Source organism: Arachis hypogaea, chromosome 7, assembly GCF_003086295.3.
Source record: "Arachis hypogaea cultivar Tifrunner chromosome 7, arahy.Tifrunner.gnm2.J5K5, whole genome shotgun sequence".
Lineage (NCBI taxonomy): Eukaryota > Viridiplantae > Streptophyta > Magnoliopsida > Fabales > Fabaceae > Arachis > Arachis hypogaea.
This window is the reverse complement of record NC_092042.1, coordinates 47217843-47243350: the sequence shown is the minus strand read 5'-3', so window position 1 is coordinate 47243350 and position 25508 is coordinate 47217843. Positions and strand designations below refer to the sequence as shown.

The 25508-nt window shown below is 32.6% G+C and overlaps 1 protein-coding gene across 8 annotated transcripts; it reads left to right on the top strand.

Annotated features, from left to right (window-relative positions):
* The first annotated feature begins 569 nt into the window (after positions 1–569).
* On the top strand, positions 570–17982 carry LOC112703004 (callose synthase 1). 8 transcript variants are annotated; one of them, XM_029287969.2, is made up of 44 exons: positions 570–667; positions 1110–1179; positions 1537–1753; positions 2426–2526; positions 2796–2914; positions 3060–3153; positions 3302–3412; positions 3783–3905; positions 3981–4073; positions 4161–4252; positions 4743–4869; positions 5247–5384; positions 5481–5557; positions 5639–5738; positions 6005–6127; positions 6220–6337; positions 7132–7466; positions 7633–7685; positions 7778–7838; positions 8338–8419; positions 8499–8548; positions 8635–8721; positions 9457–9594; positions 9940–10034; positions 10182–10266; positions 10358–10518; positions 10611–10734; positions 10814–10911; positions 10990–11119; positions 11262–11413; positions 11974–12083; positions 12626–12745; positions 12875–12943; positions 13036–13225; positions 13308–13464; positions 14010–14129; positions 14210–14325; positions 14435–14518; positions 15041–15153; positions 15240–15469; positions 15541–16338; positions 16443–16493; positions 17078–17263; positions 17423–17982. In XM_029287969.2, the coding sequence occupies exons 3-44, from the start codon at positions 1564–1566 to the stop codon at positions 17669–17671; spliced, it is 5850 nt and encodes a 1949-aa protein (XP_029143802.1). In that variant the 5' UTR covers positions 570–667; positions 1110–1179; positions 1537–1563; the 3' UTR covers positions 17672–17982. The 8 variants fall into 8 exon arrangements, with proteins under 8 accessions (XP_029143802.1, XP_029143804.1, XP_029143806.1 ...); XM_029287971.2 differs by having other exon boundaries at positions 1534–1753; XM_029287973.2 differs by having other exon boundaries at positions 579–779; positions 1534–1753.
* Positions 17983–25508: the final 7526 nt, after the last annotated feature.

The following is a 25508-nucleotide window of genomic DNA, read 5'->3' as shown; positions in this document are numbered from 1 at the left end:
TACTGTCTTTCTTAAAAGAATTTGATTCTCTAAATTTTGAATTTTTATTTTAGAGAGTAAGGTGTGATTTTATTGTGATTTTGTTCCTTTAAGTAATTTTTTTTCATATTTTTTTTAGTCATATTTATGAAATAAATGATGAAAAATCATATTTTTTTTTATGAAATTCAAAATTTAAAGAATTCATATCCTTCTTAAAAAAGTTTACTCTTTTTTTACATATTACAAAATTTAATTCACTTTAATAATTTTAATACTAAATATTTTTTAATAATTAAATCTCGATAATAATTTTTTAGAGTAATTTTTTCTGAAAACAACTTCTAAAAAATACAAATAATAAATAAATCTCATAAAAATTTAAAAATATGACAAAAATAATTAAATATTAAATATATTCTCTAATTTTTAGTGTATTTTTTAAATAATGATTTAAATGTTAAAAAATTAGTAAGAAGGAGAAGAAACTAGAGGGGGCAGAACCGTCAAGTGAGTGACGTGGCGTTTTCTAATTGGACAGGCATTACCCGCTAAAAAATGCAAGCATTGACTTGAATGAAAATCATCCCGTCTTCGCTGTGTTGCACGCACATGACACTTCCCTTCGCTTCTCTTCCCTCACTTACTTACCATTACTCTCTTTCTTTCTCTCATTCGTGAATTATAGGTACCAATCATTCATCCCATCTTAGTTTCCCAACAACTGCTACTACTACTACTACTACTATTACACTACTATTACTACTCTCTCACTTCTCTTTCTTCTTTCATATCCTTTTGTAAGCTTCTTCATCACTTCACTTTTATGTATTTCTTTTCCACTTTCTTGCAAAAGCATCCTTTTTGACTCACTCACACTTCTCAAGAGCCTTTCCGCCTCCCCCCCCCCCCTCTTTTTTATTTAGTTATCAAAACTTTATTTTATCATACCGTGTTTCGGATCAATTTTGGTGAACTTCATCTTCATATTCTTACTCTCTACCGTTTGCTTGCGGATTCATGCACAAGTTGAAAATTTTTTATTTTTAATTATTCATTAAATATTGTTTTATTCCGCTGGTTTCGGAAACTGAACGAAAAAATTCTTTCGTGGTTGCTGTTTCTTGCAGATGCTGAACAGAATTCATAGACGCCGAAATCCGTGATTGATCGAGTTCTATAATACATGGTTTATATTAGGTGTGTTTAATATGCAGATTTTTTTCTTCTTCTAGCTGTGTTTGCTGATCATAGCATCGGGGTTCTGGGGAAATTATATATATAATTTTTTCATTGCTCAATTATGAAGGTGAACCTTTATATTGACCATATGAATAGTATAGTCAAAATTTCCTTCCCATCTAGTTGACCAAATCTTAATATCTTATCACACAGGGAGTGAGAGTGAAGTAAAAAATTGGACCTCTGATTGATGCTAAAAACCAAAATTAAAATATTTGTAGATGTTTCGCACAGCTGTATTTAACATTGATTCATCTACATAACTGTGAAGGGCGAATTTCATATTTTAATGCTTGTCGTCTATGGTGATAGCAGCTAGAAGTGATAAATTGAGACATCAAGATGTCTTACAGCAGAAGGGGGTCTGATCCGCCACCGCAGAGGCGGATACTGCGGACTCAGACTGCTGGGAATTTGGGGGCAGACCCAATCTTGGACAGTGAAGTGGTGCCTTCCTCACTAGTTGAGATAGCTCCCATTCTTCGTGTTGCTAATGAAGTAGAGGCTAGCAACCCAAGGGTTGCTTATCTCTGTAAGTTTCTTTTGTATTCTATTTTCTTTGTATATCGACAAGTGGACTTTATTTGACATAGTGCCATTTTTTTTGGTTGGTTCGATTTCGCATAAATTCTTATTCTGTTATGATGTGAAAGCAAAAGGCCAATGCTTTAGAAGTTAGCTGCTTTAGAAACGCTTGACAACATTCCGATTTCACTGACGATATGTGAGATAGGAAAGGAAATGTGATTTTAGGCTACTTGATTGGTTGGCTCACTAGAATTTTGACTTTATCAGAATTGTTACTTAGTGTTGTATTAAGAATGCCTTTGTGTATTTTTCTAGCGTGGTTGGTTTGTAGAGTTTTCGGGAGGAAAACATTTTGGTATGTCCTGATCCAATCTTTCCAAGAATGCTTGATGTTATTTAAATTGTTTAAATAAATGCATTGCTTTTAAGAATTTCAACGATTATTAATTTGGAAAAAAGATTACCAAGTGAAGCTATCTGCTATGTAGTTTCATCTTTCCACCTTTGCTTTTGTTAGGTCAACTGGTAACTGCTCTTCATGTAGCTCACAATTTGTATGAGACTGCTGTCATGAGTTTTTCTTTTAATTTTCCTGAATTTGTCACACAGCATGGAGATTCTTTCTGAACTTTAATGTTATGTTCTTCACCTAATGTCTGTATCCTTTTTGTGTTAGGTCGATTTTATGCCTTTGAAAAGGCTCATAGATTAGATCCCACATCTAGCGGCCGTGGTGTTCGACAGTTCAAAACTGCTCTTCTTCAACGTCTAGAAAGGGTAAACCTCTTATTTGATCATTTAAGAATATCCATGTTTGGTCTCATTCTTCACTATTTTAAACCATTTTAGTATCATTTCCTTTGCCAACCACTAAATTTGACAGTTAAGAGAATTGGCAAGGCTCTTTATTGATCTCTTATTCAAGTATGTTAATGAACCAGCAAAAGGCCAAACGAAGAAAATATGTTTCTGTTGTCATTGTTGCATAGATCTGAAATTATTTCTCTAGAAATCTAAAGATATGTATTTTTTTCAATTCTTTTCAGGAAAATGACACAACATTGCAAGGAAGAGTTAAGAGTGATGCTCGGGAAATGCAAAACTTTTATCAGCATTACTACAAAAAGTATATTCAAGCGTTACAGAATGCTGCTGACAAGGACCGGTCAGTTTACAGTCTATTCTCATTGACTTGGTCTCTTTATCACACAATCATATGTGAATACTCGTAATTTTTTCTCGGTATATAATTTCTTCGTTTTATCCAAAATAAATAATTAATTAACCATTAACTTCATATACTTCTCCAGTGCCCAACTCACAAAAGCATACCAAACTGCTGCTGTTTTATTTGAGGTTTTGAAGGCAGTTAATCAGACAGAGGCAGTTGATGTAGCTGAAGAGGTAAACTCTTTGTCCTCCTTTCTGTGTTATTCCAGTCTCTCAGTCATTGAATGTAATGTACAAATAAAGAAAATAATGCATGTATATTCCTTGTTTAGTATTTTAATTTTACCTTGATTTATATTCTTTTTTTTATTTTGTATTCTAGATTTTGGAGGCTCATACTAAGGTAGAGGAAAACAAGCAGTTATATGCCCCATATAATATTCTGCCTCTTGATCCTGAAAGTGGGAAAGAAGCTATAATGAGATATCCTGAGGTTTGTTCTTTCATATGTTCTAATTCCTTTTTATTTGGACTTAAATGTATAATTTTGAAGGTTTTCATGGGGATAAGTAGAAATAGGAAACTCCTGTTGAAGAACTAGGAAGCAGGAAAAATATGCCTTATAAATTATAATCATCAATTTTTTCACTTGTTGGCATAAACTGTATTATTACCTGCACATTAACAAGTTAAGAGTAAAAAACCCAGTAATTATATAACAAAGCATTAGATGGTTAAAAGTTTTCTCATCCTTTTACACACCCAGAAAAACATACCATTACACGAGTAGCTGCTGAGTAACTGCTATTAGAATTTCTTTCAAATTGCTGATTAAATTGTTTAATGTATTTTTCCTTTAACAGATTCAAGCAGCTGTGTCTGCACTCCGTAATATAAGGGGTTTGCCTTGGCCAAAGGGTCATGGGGACAAGAACAAATTAAATCAAGACATCCTTGACTGGCTTCAGCTTATGTTTGGTTTCCAGGTAGTGATTAAATAGATCTTTCTTAACCATTTGAATTTTTATTTCATTCAAGGATTATCATGTACCCTAATGCAGAAAGGTAACGTGGAAAATCAAAGGGAACACTTGATTCTTTTGCTCGCCAATGTACATATAAGACAAGTTCCAAGACCTGATCAACCACCAAAGGTTTATTTTAATATATTTCTATGTGTTGGAGTTTTCTTTTTTTTTTTTTCGAAAAAAAAAACTCATTTGCTGCATTTTCCTATTTAGTTGGATGATCGCGCCTTAACAGAAGTGATGAAGAAACTCTTTAGAAACTACAAAAAGTGGTGCAAGTATTTGGGTCGCAAAAGTAGCCTTTGGTAAGGCTCGCATCTCTTAGTTGAATAATTACTTCGAATGCAAGTTTTGTCAAGTATCAGGTTTAACCATATGGTCTTAAATGCATCTTGATGAAGTGGCTACATGTCAATTGGCTTTTGAGGCAACCTCCTCTTGACTCATCTTTTGTGTTGCCATAAATAAAGTGATCTTAGTTCTGTATCTCCTAAGGTTATGTACACAATTTTTATTTACTTTTTTTTTGTCAGTGAGAGATTAGGGATTTTGTATCTACACACATATGGCTATGTATAATTGTGTAAAAGGTGAGTTTATTACTCAATGCATTATTTGGAGGAAGTTTCTGTTTGGGTTTTTATCCTTTCCTTTGTTTGATATCAGATTGTATTAGTTCATCTCCTTTGATTTTGCAACCCATTTCCTCCAACCACCTGATTTATGCACTATTGTCTACCCTAAAATAATGTAGTTTACTATCTTTTGACGTAGTTTGGTTTCTATGGCTATTAGGTTACCAACTATTCAACAGGAGGTGCAACAGCGCAAATTACTGTACATGGGTCTATATCTTCTTATATGGGGTGAAGCTGCAAACTTGAGGTTTATGCCAGAATGCCTTTGTTATATCTATCATCATGTAAGTGTAAATCAAAATTTTGCCTCTCATTTAGGGTCAAGTGCTTAAACATTAGCCAAAAAAAAAAAAAGAAGAAAAATATCAATTAAAATTAAAACTTAAAAAATGTAAACAATATATTCTTGTGCTTCTACTAAATAAATATTTTAGTTGAGACGGTTCATGCAACAGGATATGTTATTAGAATCTTAAGGATCAAGTAATTTAGAGTTTCAGTGACTAGAGTTCAGTGACTGCCCCTATTCTTTAAAATAAATACGTTGAATTTCATTGTTATATCTGTTGTTGTAAATCCTACTTTTCTGATGTTATTTAATCTGAATGTGAAAATAATTACTAAAAGAACTTATAAATCTTTTTCTTCTTGATTTAATTAGATGGCATTTGAGTTGTATGGCATACTGGCTGGGAGTGTTAGTCAACTTACGGGTGAGCCTGTAAAGCCTGCATATGGTGGTGACAATGAGGCTTTTCTGATGAAAGTAGTAAAACCAATATATGATACAATAGCAAAGGTGTGCTTTATTTTTACGAGCCGATGAATTGTTTGGTTTTCTTTCAACGTTTGGTTGCGTTCTGTTATGTGGGCAAAAACCATTTGTTTTTTCCAGGAAGCTTTGAGGAGTAATACAGGAAAAGCAAAGCATTCTCAGTGGAGAAATTATGATGATTTGAATGAATATTTTTGGTATTTACTTAATTTTTTACCCATGTTCCTTCAGCTTGTGAAGATTTTCATGATTGAAGTGATCACCATCCTGACTTGTAGGTCAATTGATTGTTTCCGGCTAGGCTGGCCAATGCGTATTGACTCTGAATTCTTCTATGTATATCCACTCCCTGAGAAACGCTCAGCTAACAAAGATGAGGTTCAACATATTATATGACTTGTTCTTTCTAAGCTTGTGATGTTAATCTTTTTGCATTTCCTGTCATAGATTTGTGTCTTCCACTAGAACTTGTAGAACTTGACTGCATAAGTATTGAACTTTATCATTATTAGAGCTCTTGCCACCTTTCATTTTTTATTAGATGTGACCATAGTCATTGTTCATCATTGCAGTTGTTGCCTCTAAGATGCGTAAGCAACCTCTTTCCATTTTTCCTAACTATTTTTTCCTGATTTTGAAACCAGGAAACTGGAAATATTGCCAGAGGTCGATGGATTGGGAAAACTAATTTTGTTGAAATACGCTCATATTGGCATGTGTTTAGAAGTTTTGATAGAATGTGGAGCTTTTATATACTCTGTTTACAGGTAATAAACATTTGACTTTTACTTTACAACATTTACCCCATTCTGCATCCATTCAATCTAAGGAGATGTGTTGAATATGCTTTTTGAATAAGGCAATGATAATCATCGCTTGGAATGGCTCGGGTGATTTAAGCTCCATATTTGATGGTGAAGTTTTCAAGAAAATTCTCAGCATCTTTATAACTGCTGCAATATTGAAACTTGCTCAAGGTAGATAAACCAACCACCTATCTATTTCTTTGTGATTTCTCATCTCCCTTCCTTTTTAATGGTTAATAAAAAAGAAACTAAAATAAATAAAATAACCAAAGTTGAGTTTTCCTCTCTTCCCCAATTCATATCTGTTAGAAAATTGAAATCGAAGTTATAATGTCTTAGAATATCAAGGACTGCTAGATATAATCTCTTAGCATTAGTTTTCAATATTTTCTGTTATTACATGATGGCATGTGATTTATCGAATAGATTGCCATAACAACATCACCTAAAAAATTTAAAGGAACATTAGCATTTGATAAAAGGGTGTTAGTTGTATCAAGAATGTGAGAGTGCTCTTTTTTTTGCAACTTCAATTTGTTTAGGACTGTTTGGGCAGGATGATTGATGATTCATGCCATGTAGAGCCATAAGTTTATTAAAAGATGCTGAAACATTATTTTGCATCATCACCCTGTAAAATGCAGTTGAAGGTCCAAACTGAGGATGCATCTCTATCACTTTGCAAAAAAATTGAAAAAAGAAAGAAAATTTAATTAACTCAGAACAGTCTCTCACTGAAAAGAATCCAAGTACACCTTGAAAAATCAAGAATAAAAGTCCCTTGTAGCATCAATAGAATGATAACAAGATATTGAAGTCCCTTGATCTCTTTAATTCTTTTGATTTTATTTCAACATGTAACATCTCATCTAAGAAGTTACCTTGCCTTCTAAAATTGTCATTCTTTTTATTGGATATTTAATGATCAAAGTTGAATAATTATGATGTCTTCTATACTTTTCCAGCGATTCTTGATGTAGTCCTGAGTTGGAAAGCAAGGAAAGTCATGTCACTTCATGTCAAGCTGCGATATATATGTAAAGTTATTTCAGCTGCTGCATGGGTAGTAGTTTTGCCAGTCACTTATGCTTTTAGTTGGAAAAATCCATCTGGTTTTGCACAGACCATCAAGAATTGGTTTGGCAATGGTTCAGGATCGCCTTCATTGTTCATTTTGGCTATCTTCCTTTATTTATCTCCAAATATTCTCTCTGCACTGTTATTCGTGTTCCCATTCATTCGCCGTTATTTGGAGAGGTCTAACAATGGCATTGTGAAGCTCATGATGTGGTGGTCCCAGGTAAGCCAATATAAATTTTATTTTATGTGCATATGTATATATAGTTTATGTTCTTTATTATGAATAATAGCTTCGTATCATTCTCAACAAATTCCATTCACAAGTGGTGATGTTATATCTCCTGTTAGTATTTCTACATCTTACTCCTCTTCTTAACAATTGGCAGCCTCGGTTATTTGTTGGAAGAGGAATGCAAGAGGGACCAATTCAACTCATGAAGTGAGACAGTGAACTTAATTTAATGTCTTGAATTATTTACAATCATTTTGACCTCTCTGACTAATTAAAGTATAATTGTTGTAATTTTATAGGTACACTATATTTTGGGTTCTCCTTATTCTATCTAAACTAGCATTTAGTTACTACATGGAGGTAACGATCTGATCCAGAAGTATAGCATTTTTATATTGATAATTAGAATGATGAATAGAGCTTTAAAATCTGTAATCCACTACCTGAATGGAGTAGGATTATTTCTGAAGAATAGATTTTTTTTTATCATTTTATACTTACTTTCTTATCGTATTTACCATTCTTTTCAATAAGTTCCATGTACTCTTGCATGGAGGAGGTTTATAGAGTGATTGTTGAAAAATACATCTTTTAGTGTTAAATATTTCCTTTCTGATTTTGTTTTCTTCTTCTCGTTCCTCCTTATTTTGCTTTTCCCTCACAAGTTCCATCTCCTAACTGTTAATTTCACCTGTTTTAGCATGTCTATAGTATACTAAGTATGTTAACATATGTGTACATCCATAAATGAATCAGTTCAGGAACAAATGTCAATTTGTGGTTATCTAAGGAGGTTTACTAGAGAGCAACCCTGCATTCGGGTGTTTGTTATAAACCTGACTCTTGCTTTCAACTACAGATTAAGCCTCTTGTGGGTCCAACAAAGGTCATCATGCAGGCCCACGTATCACTTTATAAGTGGCATGAGTTCTTCCCCCATGGTAAGACTCCGGGAATAAAAGAAATGAACAGTTTTGGTTCATATAATGGAATTTTGAAATCATTTTCTACTTTGTGCAGCCAAAAGCAATATTGGTGTAGTGATTGCTATATGGTCTCCGATCATTCTTGTAAGTTCATCTTTATATCATGTCTCAATGTCTCACCATTTTGTATTAAAGATATGTATATTAGTCAATTACGTGCCCCTTTGCAGGTCTACTTTATGGATACGCAGATTTGGTATGCTATCTTCTCTACAATAGTAGGAGGCATATATGGTGCATTTCGCCGTCTTGGAGAGGTATGTGTATTAAGCAATCCACTTCACTATAAATTTAATTTGTTATCTTGCTATGAAATTGAATTCCACCTAGTGGGATAAGGCTTTGTTGCATCTCCCCTCTAAATGGGAGTATTTTATACACTGGGTCTCTATATATGCTTTCAAAAGACAAATTTTTATAACTTATAGCTATATGTGACTCATCAAATCAAATATATAAAGTCACAATTAGACTTGAAATATGATATTTTTCTGGAAATATTTATTTACATTCTTTAATAACTACATGTGCTTGTATTATGGTTTTTCATATCTTACAACATTTTAAAACATTTTTGTTTGGAGCTTCTCTTCATTGATGATAACTCTAGGTTGACTGCTCACTTATAGTAAAATGAACACCAAATGTTTTATGGTTTATAAGTAACATAAATTTGGAGGTAATAGCTATGGAAATTTGCAAATTTGATGGCAACTGGTTAGATAGGAAATCCAAACTCAATGGAATTATTGCTTGGTTGAAATTGTAAAATATAATTGATTATAAGGAAAGATTCAAGGGTTGATGTTCAAATATGAATTGGATTCTTATGTTTTTCTTCATTTTATGTGCTTGCTACTGTCTGAATTATGAAAACTAGATTCGTCAAACTATGCTTAAGGAAACCATGGAGATTTTTCTGCTACATTGGCTGCACAACTATGGACTTCCAGACCTATTTTTTCCCTTATTTTTTTTCATTCCAATTTCAGATACGAACATTGGAACTCCTGCGGTCTCGTTTTGAATCAATTCCGGGTGCTTTTAATGCTTGCTTGATTCCTGTGGAGAAAAGTGAGAAAACCAAGAGAAAGAGTCTATGGGCCACTTTTTTCCGCAAATTTGAACAGGTTTTTCAACTTTTCTGCTTTCTAAGAATTGGTACCCTACTATGAAGTTGTTTGAGCTGCGAGAGAATGTTGTATATGTACGTCTAAATTACCTTTCTTCCTGTTGCATTATAGAGGTATTGGAGTAGAAAGAATGGTAGGATGATTAAGAGTTTTCTGCTATATGGTGTATTTGGATTTGTTCTACGATAAATTTCAAAGTTGATATCTTGTGAGTGTTGAATAACAGGTTTTCTAAGGGTGTTTCATTGAGGGATATGTTACTACACTTATTTCTCCTTTGTACTGAGTTTTTGTTTTAGATTCTGATGTTCTCATTATGTATTTGTTTCCCTTCTAAATCAGGTCTCTTCCAATAAAGAAAAGGAGGCTGCAAGGTTTGCACAGTTATGGAATAAAATTATTACTAGTTTGAGGGAGGAGGACCTGATTGATAACAGGTAGTATGATGATTTAGCATTGCTTATTACCTCCTTCATCCCACGTCTTTAGTGAATGTTTATTATATATAGTTCAGATTTTCATGTTTTCATGTAAAGCCCATATGTTTGTTTCTAAAAAAGTTATATATATATATATATATATAGGGAAATGGACCTCCTGCTCGTACCATATTGGGCTGACCGTGATTTAAACCTTATCCAGTGGCCTCCTTTCTTACTTGCTAGCAAGGTTCAACTACTTATGTCAATAATTCTGTGTTTGTATTAGAATAATCAATTTCATGCTTAAATCCATATGTACGTCCTTATATATTGAACAGATCCCAATAGCAGTGTCGATGGCCAAAGACAGTTTTGGGAAAGGACAAGAGCTGGAAAAGAGATTGACTCGGGACAAGTACATGAAATCTGCTGTTCTTGAATGCTATGCTTCTTTTAGGAATATTATTAACTTCTTGGTTTTAGCAGAACGTGAGAAATTGTAAGTTCCTGGTATCTGAAGTTTACACGGGAAGAGAGGCTTGACATAGTTTCGTATGCTGACTTTATTACATTATGCTTTCACTAATGCAGGGTCATTAATAATATATTTGGAAGAGTTGATGAGCACATAAACAATGGAGATCTTCTGACTGAACTGAATATGAGTGCTCTTCCCAGTCTATATGATCGATTTATTAAACTGATTGAATTATTGGTAATTGTTATGAATAAAATTCTATGTATTATGTTAGACTGAATGTGGAGTTTAACTGAACTTCGCTTTATTTCTTCAGTCAGATAACAAACAGGAGGACAAGGATCAGGTTGTGATTCTTTTGCTTGACATGCTAGAGATTGTGACCAGAGACATAATGGAAGGAGAAGTTGAGGGGTAAGTGATTCGGGAATTTTTGTTTCACTTGATTTCAATTAATGTTAAGAATTAGAATTGATTAGCATTCACTTGTAGCTTGCTAGATTCAAGCCATGGTGGGTCTTTTGGAAAGGATGAAAGGATGACACCCCTTGATCAACAATATCAGGTTTTTGGTAGACTTGCTTTTCCAGTCAAAACAGAAACTGAAGCTTGGAAAGAGAAAGTAAGTGTTAAATTTATAGGTTGTCATTTCTATGAAAATTAAGAATGTGCACTTAAATTCACTAGTTTATCTGAATATCTCGATATATTTCCCCTATATGATGATGTGATGTATCTGTCTGTTGCTCTTTTGTTCTTCATAGATAAAAAGGCTTCATTTATTGCTCACTGTAAAGGAGTCTGCTATGGATGTACCATCCAACCTGGATGCTAGGAGGCGTATATCTTTCTTCTCTAATTCATTGTTTATGGATATGCCACCTGCTCCCAAAGTGCGGAATATGCTGTCCTTCTCGTAAGCTCAATTCATGTTGAAATTGCATAAGATATTTTTATGATTGAGTTAATTATACTCCACTTCCTTGATCCGTGTCAAAGTAATTCTGAACTCCAAATTTGGGTCATTTCACTCCAGCCTAATATTTTAACTTTGATAAACTTTTAACCTAACACAGACATGGTTAAGTACCTTAGAAAATGAAAGAAAAACCCAAACAGACAAACAAATAAAAAAACAACTAGGTTATTTTAGTTATCAGTGAGTTCTATATTACGGACAAGTAACTTTTTGCTATGGAAATGAACATGATATATGAGTATATTTCTTGTACTCTCACAAATAAATAGCATACTATGTATATTGATTACAAGAGGCTGTACACCGTTTTCCTTTTCTTTCATGTTGTGTCTTCTAACACAATTTCTTTGTAAGGGCATTGTCTCCATTTAATTTCATAATATATGTTAGTCATAGATTATCAAAGTATGTTATTGATAAATTTGGGGGATGGCATAACTGTATTGGATACAATATCTATTATAACTTATTGATGACTTTATTTCTTGATTTTGTAGTGTCTTGACACCATACTATGATGAAGCTGTTCTCTTTTCCATAGACGAGCTAGAAGAGCCAAATGAAGATGGAGTGTCTATCCTATTTTACTTGCAAAAGATATTTCCAGGTTTTCCAGTTATCTTTATCAAATGAATTTCTTGATCTAAACACTTTAGTCATTATTGTTTGGATTGAACAATTTTAATTAGTTAGTTCATATATCTAAGATATTGGTTTACGAAATAGCTTAGGACAATTATGCTAGTCTTGTTACTGGGTGAAAAAGTTAAAGGTGCAGATAATATGTTTTGTGCATATATTCCCTTTATGTTGATTGTTGAATGCAATTAAGTGAATTTGAATCACAATCTATTTTCTTTCATTTTTAAGTTTTGATCAGAGTAGGTTCCAGGCACCTTTGGTTCACTCTCTAATCACTGTATGTGCACTGCTCGGTGATAAAATCTCGTTCATCCATCATCATGATGGATCAGAGTTTGGAACAAAATGGAAGAAAAAAATGACCATATATTTCTTTGTTGATAGTAAATGTAAAAGACATAATTTAAAGTAGAGTTGTACCTCATTGCTGAAAACAGCTGTCCATCCTTGCCATTACCTTGTACAATGCCATAATATACTTCTGATTGTGATCATTCTTCACTTCAGATGAATGGAAAAACTTTCTTGAACGAGTTGAATGTAAGAGTGAAGAACAAGTCAGAGGAGAGTTAGAAGAAGAACTCCGTTTATGGGCATCATATAGAGGCCAAACATTGACCAAAACTGGTAAAAAAAATGCTTTCTCTCCCACCACCAATGTTTATTTGTGTATAAATATGCAATTTGATACTCTTTTTGGCATTATACAATTTTGAATATCCTTCAATTTCACTTTTTCACTATCAATGAATGAAGTCCGAGGGATGATGTATATCCGACAAGCTTTGGAGCTACAGGCTTTTCTTGATATGGCAAAAGATGACGGTAAGTGGAGATAAACTCAATGTTTATATTAGTGTATCACTACCTTATCTATTATAAAGCATGGCCTAAATCACCATTCAATCGTTTAACAGATCTCATGAAAGGTTACAAGGCAGCTGAACTAGAGAGTAAGGAAAATCCACACACTGAGCGATCGTTGTGGACTCAATGTCAATCATTAGCTGACATGAAGTTCGCATATGTGGTTTCATGTCAACAATATGGTATTCACAAGCGATCTGGTGATCCTAGGGCAAAAGAAATTTTAAAGCTCATGACTAAGTTTGTAACTCAAACCGAGCTCCTCCCTTGTTATAGCTTGAGCTAGCACTGTCCTGTTACAATTGCTACTTTGTTATTGTAGGTACCCATCTCTTAGAATTGCTTATGTTGATGAGGTTGAAGAGCCTAGCAAAGATAAAACCAAAAAGAATGAAAAGGTTTATTATTCAGCTCTTGTGAAAGCTGCTTTACCAGCAAAGTCAATTGGTTCGTCTGAAACAGTTCAAAGTTTAGATCAGGTATTGTTCTTAGACAATTCCTTAAAGAGAAATGACTTATTCTTTTAATAGATCATTCTAACCACTAGGAAATAATTGATTGCTTTTCAAGATTTCAAGACACTGAATGTATTTTCTTTTTACTTTATTTAGGATTTAGAAGGATGCTTCGGAATAGTCTTAGGATGTTATATGATTACTCTTCTTGAAATTATGATAACTGAACCCCACTTTTGCAACTGATGAAACTGCTTATGTTGCTGTAAATCCTACTTCGGAAAGATCAATATTAAATATGAAACCACAATAAATACATGCATACATGAGTCACCACAATTTCTAATAAAAAATCATCGGGCACTTCCTAAGGTATCTTTCTTGGAGCCTTGGAGGAGGAACTGGTATTTGTTCTAGTTTCCAGACTATTTTCTAATGAAAATTGTCAAATAAGTTCTCTATGTATAGGTTTTTCCTGGTCACTAATGTTAGTAAATTAGAAATATCAAGGGTCAATGATATATTCTATGCAGTTATAATGATTCCAACATTTTACTTGTTTTTTGTAGGTAATCTACAAAATAAAGCTTCCAGGACCTGCTATATTGGGTGAGGGGAAACCAGAGAATCAGAACCATGCCATCATTTTCACACGTGGGGAAGGCTTGCAAACAATAGACATGAATCAGGTCCTACATTATTTATATGTGAATGAAACGGGAAAATTAGGTTTAAAAATAATTAGATAGCTAAACTATTCATGTAACAGGATAATTATATGGAAGAAGCTTTCAAAATGAGGAATTTGTTGCAAGAATTTCTCAAAAACCATGGTGTGAGACAGCCAACAATACTTGGGCTTAGGGAACATATATTTACTGGCAGGTATGATCTATTACCAATTTCTGCATGGTTTTTTAGTATTATTTCCATTACAAGCTGAAATATACATATGAAGACTGTTCACATTTAACTTCCTTTTTGTTTGTTGCAGTGTTTCATCCCTTGCTTGGTTTATGTCCAATCAGGAGAATAGTTTTGTGACAATTGGGCAAAGATTGCTGGCAAACCCCCTGAAGTAAGTCCCCCTCCTCCCCACAAAAAAATTCTCCTCACCATGGAAAGATAGCATGAGCGAAAGCCAGTGAGCATTGGCAAGGAGAACTTTGACATATGTTTAAACAACCTAGTTAGTTCCACATAAATAGCAGCTGATGTATCTCATGAAGATGTTGCAACATGTTAAGGGTGAGAGGGGAGTGAATGAGTTCGGAAAAAGAGGAGGGTGACAGAAAAATGAAAAGTTTCAAGAGTGCAATGATTTTAACCATATAATACCGAGACAAGACTTTTTAGCAGTAACAGACATAGTCCCATAACTGCATTACCACAAAAAACTGAAAAAGGACCAGAATATAAAAGTTGAAGTTCTCTTTTATTGTGGTATATCCTTTTTTATTTTTATTATTTATTTGTGGGATGGTTGGTGTACGTGCTGTTTACTATTCAGGTTGAGGTGTTCAGTCTTCATGTTAAGCTCGACTGTGTATCCACTATTTGTTGAAGTTTTCAATGATTTTTTTTTTAACCTTTCATCCAGGGTACGGTTCCATTATGGCCATCCAGATGTATTTGATAGACTTTTCCACCTGACAAGAGGGGGCATAAGCAAGGCCTCCAAGGTCATAAACTTGAGCGAAGATATATTTGCAGGCATGTATTTTAAATTCTGCATGTGTATCGTGTTTCCTTTTTCTTCCAGAGAAGTATTAATATTATAAGTTTTCCATCTTCTACAGGTTTCAATTCTACATTGCGTGAAGGCAACGTCACTCATCATGAGTACATACAAGTTGGTAAAGGAAGAGACGTGGGTCTCAACCAGATATCAATGTTTGAGGCAAAGATAGCTAATGGGAATGGGGAGCAGACAATGAGTAGGGACATATATAGGCTTGGGCACCGCTTTGATTTCTTCCGAATGTTATCTTGTTATTTCACCACTATTGGCTTCTATTTCAGTACCCTGGTATACTTGAAACCTACCTTGTGAATTTATGACTATGATCAATTTATAAGTACTAACTTTGCTTTTTATAGGTTACTGTCCTCACCGTTTATGTATTCCTTTATGGCCGCCTCTATCTTGCCCTTAGTGGACTTGAAGAAGGGCTGAACAATAAAAGAATCATTCGAGATAACAGAGCCCTTCAAGCAGCTCTTACTTCACAATCTGTTGTGCAAATTGGATTTTTGTTGGCCTTACCTATGGTGATGGAAATTGGTTTGGAGAGGGGCTTTCGTCAAGCATTAAGTGAATTTGTACTCATGCAAATTCAGTTGGCTCCTGTGTTTTTCACATTTTCACTTGGAACAAAAACACACTATTATGGAAGGACATTGCTTCATGGAGGTGCACAGTACCGAGGCACTGGTCGTGGTTTTGTGGTGTTTCATGCTAAGTTTGCTGATAACTATAGACTCTATTCCCGCAGCCATTTTGTTAAAGGGATTGAGTTGATGATTCTGCTTGTGGTGTACCATATATTTGGCAAGTCTTACAGAGGCACAGTGACCTATGTTTTAATTACCCTAACCATATGGTTCATGGTAGCGACATGGCTTTTTGCTCCCTTCCTTTTCAACCCCTCAGGCTTTGAGTGGCAAAAGATAATTGATGATTGGACTGATTGGCATAAATGGATAAGCAACCGTGGAGGTATCGGTGTACCACCTGAGAAAAGTTGGGAATCCTGGTGGGAAAAGGAACATGAGCATCTCCACCACTCTGGAATGCGTGGTATTATTACCGAGATTATACTATCTCTTCGCTTTTTCCTATATCAATACGGGCTTGTATATCACCTCTCAATCACTAACACGACTCAAAGTGTTCTGGTAAGTGCTTTTCGCTAATGGCTCCCTTTAGGAATGCTTACTTGGCTGCTCATGGTTCTTGCAACTAGGATATCAATTTAATCATAATTACTTTTGGCTTACAGGTTTACGGTTTGTCATGGTTGATAATCTTTGTAATCTTGGGTCTAATGAAGGTAAGGGCTTAAATTATTGTATTTTATATCCTTAAATACTGGCATAATGCTTTGTTCAAGAAATCCTACAGAATACACATTGGAGGAAAAAGAAGTTCTTTTTAAGCATATTCATGAACTTTAGGCATTATTTTACTTGGAAAATCACTACATTAAATAGCAACTTTTGAGCCTTGTCCAACTAAGTAAGATCAACTACATGGGTTAGCCGATTCGTAGTGAACCCAACAATTAATTAAACAGAGCCAAAATTCAGGATATAGAATTTTCAAATACCTCACAAGTAAATGTCGAGTTACGGAGTTCTTATTTTATTTCAGTTAAATATTTTGAACATCACAACAGTAACAACTCATAATGTTATTCTCTCAGTTCTCTTTTCAGTGATGGCCATGTAGACATATTGTTGATTGTTTCTGCTTGCATAATGGTTGACATAATTTTGATATTGTATAAGCTAAAGATATAGAGCAGTGCTAATCTAGCAAACACTATAGCTTCTTACATCCCTTTTCGCATTTTTCTTGCAAACTGTTCACTGTCATATTAAACCGTTCTATACAATGATGGTGCCATTTTTGCAGGGTGTATCTGTTGGCAGGCGCCGCCTCAGCGCAGACTTCCAGCTTTTGTTTCGGTTGATTAAGGGCTCCATTTTCTTAACATTCCTTGCCACCTTCATAATATTGATAGCAGTGGCAAAAATGACAATCAAGGACATAGTAGTCTGCATTCTAGCTGTAATGCCAACAGGCTGGGGATTGCTGCTGGTCAGTTTTCACATTCTTTCTGTGGCATTTGTGTTTCGTGGAATCCTCTATAAAATTGAAATTTCATTGCTGATGATATATGTATTTCTGATCATGTATAGTTAATTAGTTATGCTTGTCCTTCCATTCTCATTGCATTTTCTTTTTTCTCTTTCACAGATAGCACAAGCTTGTAAGCCAGCCATTCAACATGCTGCTTTTTGGGGTTCTGTCCGGGCGCTTGCTCGTGGATATGAAATAATAATGGGTTTGCTTCTCTTCACACCAGTTGCTTTCTTGGCATGGTTCCCATTTGTTTCAGAGTTTCAAACAAGAATGCTCTTCAACCAAGCCTTCAGTCGAGGTCTACAGATTTCGCGTATTCTTGGTAGACAAAGAAGGGATCGGGCTGCCAACAACAAAGAGTGATTATAGTTGTACAGAGTTTAATTTTTATCAATATCATTGTAAAAATATTTACATAAATCAATCACATGTTATATGGTTGTTATATGATTGGTAGGGTATGACTTCAAAGATAAGTATCGTCTAATGTGAGAATAGCTAAGTATATGATTTAGATAGATGTCTTGCAATGATAAGCATTCATAGAAATAGAATATATGTACACTTGTATCCTCACTGGTAGTTTTGTAAATGTTGTGTTACAACATATTCCCAAAACTTTGTATATTGTGTTTTATTATGTATTACATGTTATTGAATTTATATATGCAAAATCGGAAAATCCTACTTCAACGAGTAATGAATTTGACAACAACTAGAATGAGTCACGCGCAATGCGTGAACGGTAAATTAATGATAGTATATAATAAATATTAAAAATGGCTATGTTTTGTAAAATTAAATTAAATATATGTAAATTAAAGTTAAATTTAAAAGGTGTTTTGTTTAAAATAATTTGTAGTACAAAAGATTTGGATGTTAGAGTTATACAAAGTGGCATTTTTATTTAGTAATTTGATTTTTGTATTTGTTTTAGTTGATGGATTTAGTCTTTTTATGTGGAGCTCGTCCTCCTTTTTTTTATTGGTTATTGTTAGAATTGTTACTTTCTTTTTTCTGTCGAGGTTTTTGTGAAGACATGTTTTTTATGAATTGTTGAGTTGTATGCACTTTCTATTATGTTGTTTGTTCTATCTTTGCATTGCATGTATGTTTTTCTTCCAAAGGTGTGTCTTGAATTTGTATGGTTTTCTTTCTTCTTAATCTCTTGATATACTTTCCTAATGACATTTACAATAAAAGAACAAAAATGTGTAGATTTTTTTTTGAATAAGTTATTTTTAATAAGAATAATTGAAATAGTATAAAATGAAATTACGTGTTAGTATTTTTCTTTGACTCACTCTGTTGGAAAATGTTCAAAATTGAATCTTTAATTTCTTTCACAACAATTGTGAGTAAAAAGTTTGCTTACGTTATACCTTTAATTGGCCTATACAAATCATTTGTATCTTCTATTTTTAAAAGAATAATGAATAGCATATTAAAAGAAGTATAATTTTAACGATATTAAAATACAATTATATATAAAGTATTATAAAATAATATAAAAATTATAAAAACAAAAAATTATTAAAGTATTTTTTCGTAAATTTAATTTAAAAATATAATAAATATGTTTGTTTTGTACCTTTTCATCTAATATAATTATTTCTAAGCAAAGAGACTCTTCTCATTTGTGGGTGTTAATGTTTTCCATAGATGAACTACGCGAACTTTGATAAACTAATTGTCTTTTTGTTTGGTGATATTGTTCAAAGAATGATGCTCCATTGAGTAAGATTGAGATGTTGTGTAGTTCGAAAATAAATTTTTTTGTGCTAAATTTGATGTCATTTGAAGAAATAGTAATAAGAGACTTATATAAGTAGTTCAAATAGTATGAAATTTGAATATTTGTAACGTAAAATTTATTATGATTAATAATATTATTATGAATGTTTATTATATTTAATGAGTTATTCATAGAAATTAATAAATTAATTATTGGAGTTATAAATTTATTGTATTGTTTATAACGGTGAGATATAATAAATATATGGATATGGATTCAATGTCTTTGTAGGTTACAAATTTGATTACAAATTTTTGTATATATATATATATATATATATATATATATATATATATATATTGTTGATTTGAAAATAATAGTTGATTTAACAAAAATTGAGTGATTGATTCTAATATTTTGCCAAGTAAGCGATGTTGTTGACGTGACATTAGTAGAAAAAAATATTTTAAAAGTAATATGAGTAAACTTATGTATCTACTTTTATATATTAAGAATAGATTAACTATCTCAGGACATAAAAGTATAAAATACGTTGTCTAAAATGTCATTTTTAGCTTTTATACAATGAAGAATAAAAAATACCTTCTCTTTGATTTTTCCTTTTAAATTTTATTTATTTTCTTTCTCCTCCTCCCTCTTCTTCCTTGGCATTTGCCTCTTCCTCATCTGTTCCGCTAGTGCCATTATAAGAGAGATGTTATTGGAATTTATGGTTTTAATGATGATTTTAGATGCAAAGAGTCCACTGGAAGTAAAGTAGAATGTAGTTTGCCTCAAAAGATAATATATTGCAAAATATTTGAAGCATGAGTCAAGCTAGGTAAGGAAACCTAGTTTACTATATATTTTTGCTCTAAAATTAATTATTCATGACTTATTTTTGTTTTTCATAGAATGAATTTAATTTTGATGTACTGTCAATGTAAAATAGTTTTATAAGTGCATTCAATTACATAACGTCATATCAATAAAAATAACTATCTTTCATATTGACTGCGTGAATAGTCATCCAAGAGAGCATCTAAGATGTGATCGTATGACCATGTAAATAAAAATTAAACTCTAAAATGCTTTACACTATCAGTATATCAAAATTAAACTCTTTCATAAAATTAGCTTGAGATTTTAGTGTCGGCATGATATCCAGTGTATGTGTAGCTTGTTGGGTTGTAAGGGAGATACCCTTCTAGTTAAATATCTTAGAATCTCCTTAAGAGCAAATCCGAGGTTAGTGAAGACTTGGAAGCCTATAATAGACAATGTGGAAGAAAAGCTCAGTCTGTGAAAAGTTAAAGTGCTAAACAAAGCTGGAAATTTGGTGCTGATCAAATCAGTATTAAATAGTTTGCCATTGTATTATTTGAGTTTGTTCAAGATGCTGAAAACTGTTGCTGAGAAATTGATTCCATTCCAGAGAAGTTTCCTGTGGAGTAAGGAGGAAGGTAGAAATGGTATGGCATTAGTAAGATGGGAAGTGGTGCAGGTTCCTAAGAAACTAGGCGGGTTAGGAGTTGGAGATACTATGGTTCGTAACATAGCTCTGCTATTTAAGTGGTGGCGGCAGTTTGCAAAGGAAGAGTACCCGTTATGGAAGAAGGTGGTATGTGAAAAACTTATTGACGGAGGAAAATCGTCGGTTAGGAATTTTCACAAAATAATTCCGTTGAAGTATAGATCCAAACCAACAATCAACCCTCAATTAAAATTTAATTTTGTTTGTCACTTAAATCAAACCAATAAGATTTGAGAGTATTTAAACCTTGGGTTGTCTCTCAAGGAATTGTAGAGAAGTGTGCATATTATTGGTTATGAGTATACGGGGGTTGTGATTGCAATTGACAAGAAATGTAAATGACAAGAAAATAAAGTTACAACTAAGGAACTATAAATGCTAAAAGAGCTAAGAAATTAAAGCTAACAAAAAGAAATGACAATCAATCAATATAAAAAGCCTTGGCTAAGGGTGAATTAGAATTTTCATCCTCATTGTCATCCTCAATTGTGATGATAATTGTCTATTGCTCTCACTTAGTTATCCTCTAACAATTGAAGGAAAGTTAAGTAAGCAAAATTGACTCTAATCCACAAGTCCTAATGAAGGATTAGCTTTAGTAAAATTCAAGCCAACTAGCAATTCTCAATCACCAATCAACATTAGATTGTGATAATTCAAGAGTCTCTAAGTTACCAACCCAAGTTAAGAAGATAAAATTCTATTCTAACATTGAAAGAGGGATTTTATCAAACACCTAATATGTATAAAAAAAATAGTATGAAATGCAATAATGATAAAATTTTATAGCTACCAATTGCAAGGAAAAATAACACAATTAGTCAAACAAATATCAAGGAATATAAAACATCAAAATTGCATTAAAAAAATTCTAAATTAACAAAGGTTCATTAACATAAAGAGTGTCAAAATAAAGAGAGTAACAATAAAAGAAAACTACAAGAACTATGAGGTTAGAATAAGAAATTATAAATAAAACTAAATTAAAACAAGAATTAAATGCTAAACTAAGAAGATATCTAAATCTAAAACTCTAATTACTAGAGAGAGAGTCTCTCTCTAGAAATCTCAGTCAAAACATGCTAGAAACTAAAATAAAATTCATTGTGTATATTCTTGGAATGTTTCTCCCCTTGAAAGAGCTTCCATTCAGCTTCTAGGCATCCAACATTGGGCCAAAAGGCCTCCAAATCGCGAGCCACGTGACTTTTAAATGAAGTCACGCGTCCAGATTTGTGCGTACGCACAGGGCACTTATTGAATTCCACTTTGTATGTACACAGGGACGGATCTATATATTGTGTAATGGGGGTAAGCACTCCCACTACAATTTAAAATTTTTTTGAGTAATATATGATAATAATATTTATTTGCCCCCACTAAATTATTAAATTTGGCCCCACAGTAATTTTTTACTCAATTTTTGGTACTTAATAGTCAGTTTAAGAATTTCATATTATATGTTTATTAGAATGATTAATTCTCAATATAAATAAGATTGGTGTTCTTTCTTAGAAATGAACTCAAAAGATATTATTTATCTTTTTTTTTTTAATTAGTTTTAGTTTTTTCTATAACAACTACATTAATTGAAAACAATTTTCAACTATAGATATCACTGAGAGTTGGCTTTTGATTGTATGAGAAGTGAATTTCTAATAATTGTTTGGTAATATATATATATATATATATAAAAGAGGCATTTTGATTGTATTGTTAAAAAAAATTATTCAGTTTTTTTAAAAATATAAAATCTAAAAAATAAAATTATAAATTATATATTATTATTTAAATTATTATTTTAGTAGTTTAATTTGTAAATTATATATTTTGAAGACTAATAATATTTTATAATAATAAAATATAATTATAACAATAATTATGTTATATGTATATAAAAAGTAACTATCTGTATATAATACATATTGAAATATAAAATATATATTGAAAATGAATTAAACGATAAATATATTTATACACAAATAGATAATGGTTAATGAATAATTTTATAGCTGATTTTTATGCAATATAATATTTTTATTATAAAAATAATTAGAGTTTATTTATCTTGTGTCCTAAAAGCACATATTAAGATTACAAATTGATAATATTTTGGTTAAAAATACAAAAAATTTAAGCTTTTAATGTATTTAATTTGCAGTTATCAAATGAAAAAATTTAAAATATTCTACTAATAGTAAGTTTGTCATGTGTCTTTAAGACACATATTAGCTAAACTTAAATTATTATTATGTTATATATATTTTGTCCCATTGTCAAAACTTTCTGGATTTGTCACTGTACGTACGCACACTTCAGTGTGTATCTCCCTTGTTTCTTCTTATGTTCTTCCATTTTGCATGTTTTCCTTCCACTTTTTCTAAGTAATTCTTGCCTAATTTACGTGAAACCACGTAACAAAACATGTCACGGCATCGAATGAAATAAAAGTGGAATTATATTAATCAAACTAAGCACAAAATAGCATATTTTCACACTTAGGTACAATTTAGAGATAAATCACAAAAGTATACTATTCAAGTGTATAGATGTGAGTTTATCCGATGAAATCCACTCAATTCAAGTCAAAATTTACCATCAAATATGGATTCATCAGTATGCTCCTGTCATAATCTAAATCCTAATAAGATACTGTCAACTCAGGTGCTACCTATTAGAGGAGCCCCATGGAAAGATATATGCCAAATACAAATCACGAATCAACATATAAGGGATAAGATGGTTACACATTTGTACATGGAGGTTGGTGATGGGCAACAGACTCGATTTTGGGAGGATGTATGGTTACTTTGTGGATCTTTGAAGGATTGGTTCTCAAGACTTTTCTCTGTTTCAAACAAATGTGGTTCTGTCATAGGGATTGTGGGTTTTGAGATGGGTTAGAGTAGATTTGAAATTTTTAATGGAGGCAAGAGCTTTTTCAATGGGAGTTGAAAATTCTTAGTCAATTACATGAGATTTTGAGACTTGTAAAGCTAGTAAATAACAGAGAGGATAGAGTGGTATGAAAATATGGTAGGCAAGGTATTTTTTCAACTAACTCATTTCTGCAGGTGTTGCAAGAAGAAATGCTTTTATAGGAAGTTACCAGCTACAACTTCACTAAGAATATCTGAAAAAAGTTAGTTCCACCAAAAATGGAGCTGTTTGCTTGGTTTGTCCTGATAGGTAGGGTGGATACAAAAAAAGGCTATGCCAATTTGGGATTATCAGTCAGAAAGATAATGTACATATTTTATGTAATAATGATGTGGAACATGTATATTACTTGTTTTTCGGCTGTGAATTTGTTTGGGAGATGTGGAGTGTTTGGATATCTGTGTTTGGCCGACAATGGTCTTTTCCGGGATCGATGAAATAACATTTTCTATGTTGGACAGAAGAATCGAAGAGAAAGGAGGATCGAGAACAGCGATTGAAGTATTTCTGTGCGGTTATTTAGAACATTTGGATGAAAAAGAATACAAGAATATTTTAGAATAAAAGCAACAGTGTTAAAAAATTATAACATGACTGCGATCAACTCCAACGAATAAAAAGGTATAAATCTCTTTTTTTATTGATGACTACGTTGGAGATGACATGAAGATTCTTTTTTGTGCTGTTGCGTTACTTTCTTTAAGTTTGGTTTGTTGTGTTTAACTGGTCCTGTTTATTTTACTTTACTGTGTTGAATTCTTTATTTTGAAAAAAAATAAAAAGATTCATTATGTAAATAAAAATGGAATATTGGCATTGCATGTTTTGGTCATTGGTGCTGATGGTACATAGTCCCCTTTGGATTGGCATATGGCCTATGTGCCAGTCGAAGAATTACTCAACTCTTCTCACAAATCTGATGACCCATGGGTATGATTAATTTGGAAAAAATGTTGATTAAAGTTTGTAACTAGTTTACCTTTTTGTATAATTAAATTTGTGAAATGCATAAATTGATACTTCTTTCGGACAAAAGGAGGGTGATAAATAAGTTAAAAAATGAAATCGAATAACAAATAAAAGTCAAAGAAGTGGATGTTTAATTTATATAAGTAAGCAAAAGGAGGTGTGGATGTTTAAGGCTAATCAAATTTAGAGGAATGATATAATAAAATATTACGAGCCTGTTTGTGATGATTATAATTTAAGATTAACCAAATAGAATTCTCTTTCTTGAACTTATTAAGTTGATTCATGGAAACACAGAAAAATGATTCACAGTGAAAAGAGAGGAGTTGAAATACTATGATTAACCTCCACCTTAGCAACAATCAACCGTCAAGCTAGTGACGCTAAAGAAATACTAGTTGGGGGATAACCCAATCCTTAATATCTTTTGATTTTATGTTCATTTCGATTTTTATTTATTTATAATTTTTTATACATAGTTTTTCTTAATTTATTTATGTTTGTGGTCATGCAAAGTGTTTGAACCAAGAATAAGAGAAATCTAAAGGAGAAACAGAATACCTTGGAGAGGAAGTGATTCAAGTCTTTTGACGCTAAACGCCAGGCTCGGTGTTTAGTGCCAGAAATGGCATAAAAGATGAAGTGATTCTGGTTGTTTGGAGCTAAATGCCGCTCACAATTTGGTGAAAACTTTCTGTTTGGCCGGCGCTAAACGCGGACCTGGGCGTTTAGCGCTAGCCCTCGTCCCTTCAAAAAAAAAAATTACTTCATCTTGCGCTTATATCACTCCCTTCTTTTTTTTTGTAATATTTTTTGTTTTTACTCATCTGTGCGCTTTTTATGTTCCTCCCCTTTTTTAGTTTTTCTTTACTTGGGGACAAGCAAATTTTTAAGTTGGTGTTGCAGAGCGAGCTCTCTATTTATATTATCATCAATGGCACTAAAGGAAGGTAAATCATCTTCACAGCGGAGCACAACTTGAGGAGTAAGATGGCCAACAAGATAACTGAGGTGGTTGAGTT

Bases quoted from the DNA above. Each gene is read 5' to 3' on its own strand.
- LOC112703004 (XM_029287969.2), top strand. From the start codon at position 1,564: ATGTCTTACAGCAGAAGGGGGTCTGATCCGCCACCGCAGAGGCGGATA. The intron at 4,870-5,246 runs GTAAGTGTAAAT...TGATTTAATTAG, and splicing joins TTTGTTATATCTATCATCAT to ATGGCATTTGAGTTGTATGG. The intron at 5,558-5,638 runs GTATTTACTTAA...CCTGACTTGTAG, and splicing joins GATTTGAATGAATATTTTTG to GTCAATTGATTGTTTCCGGC.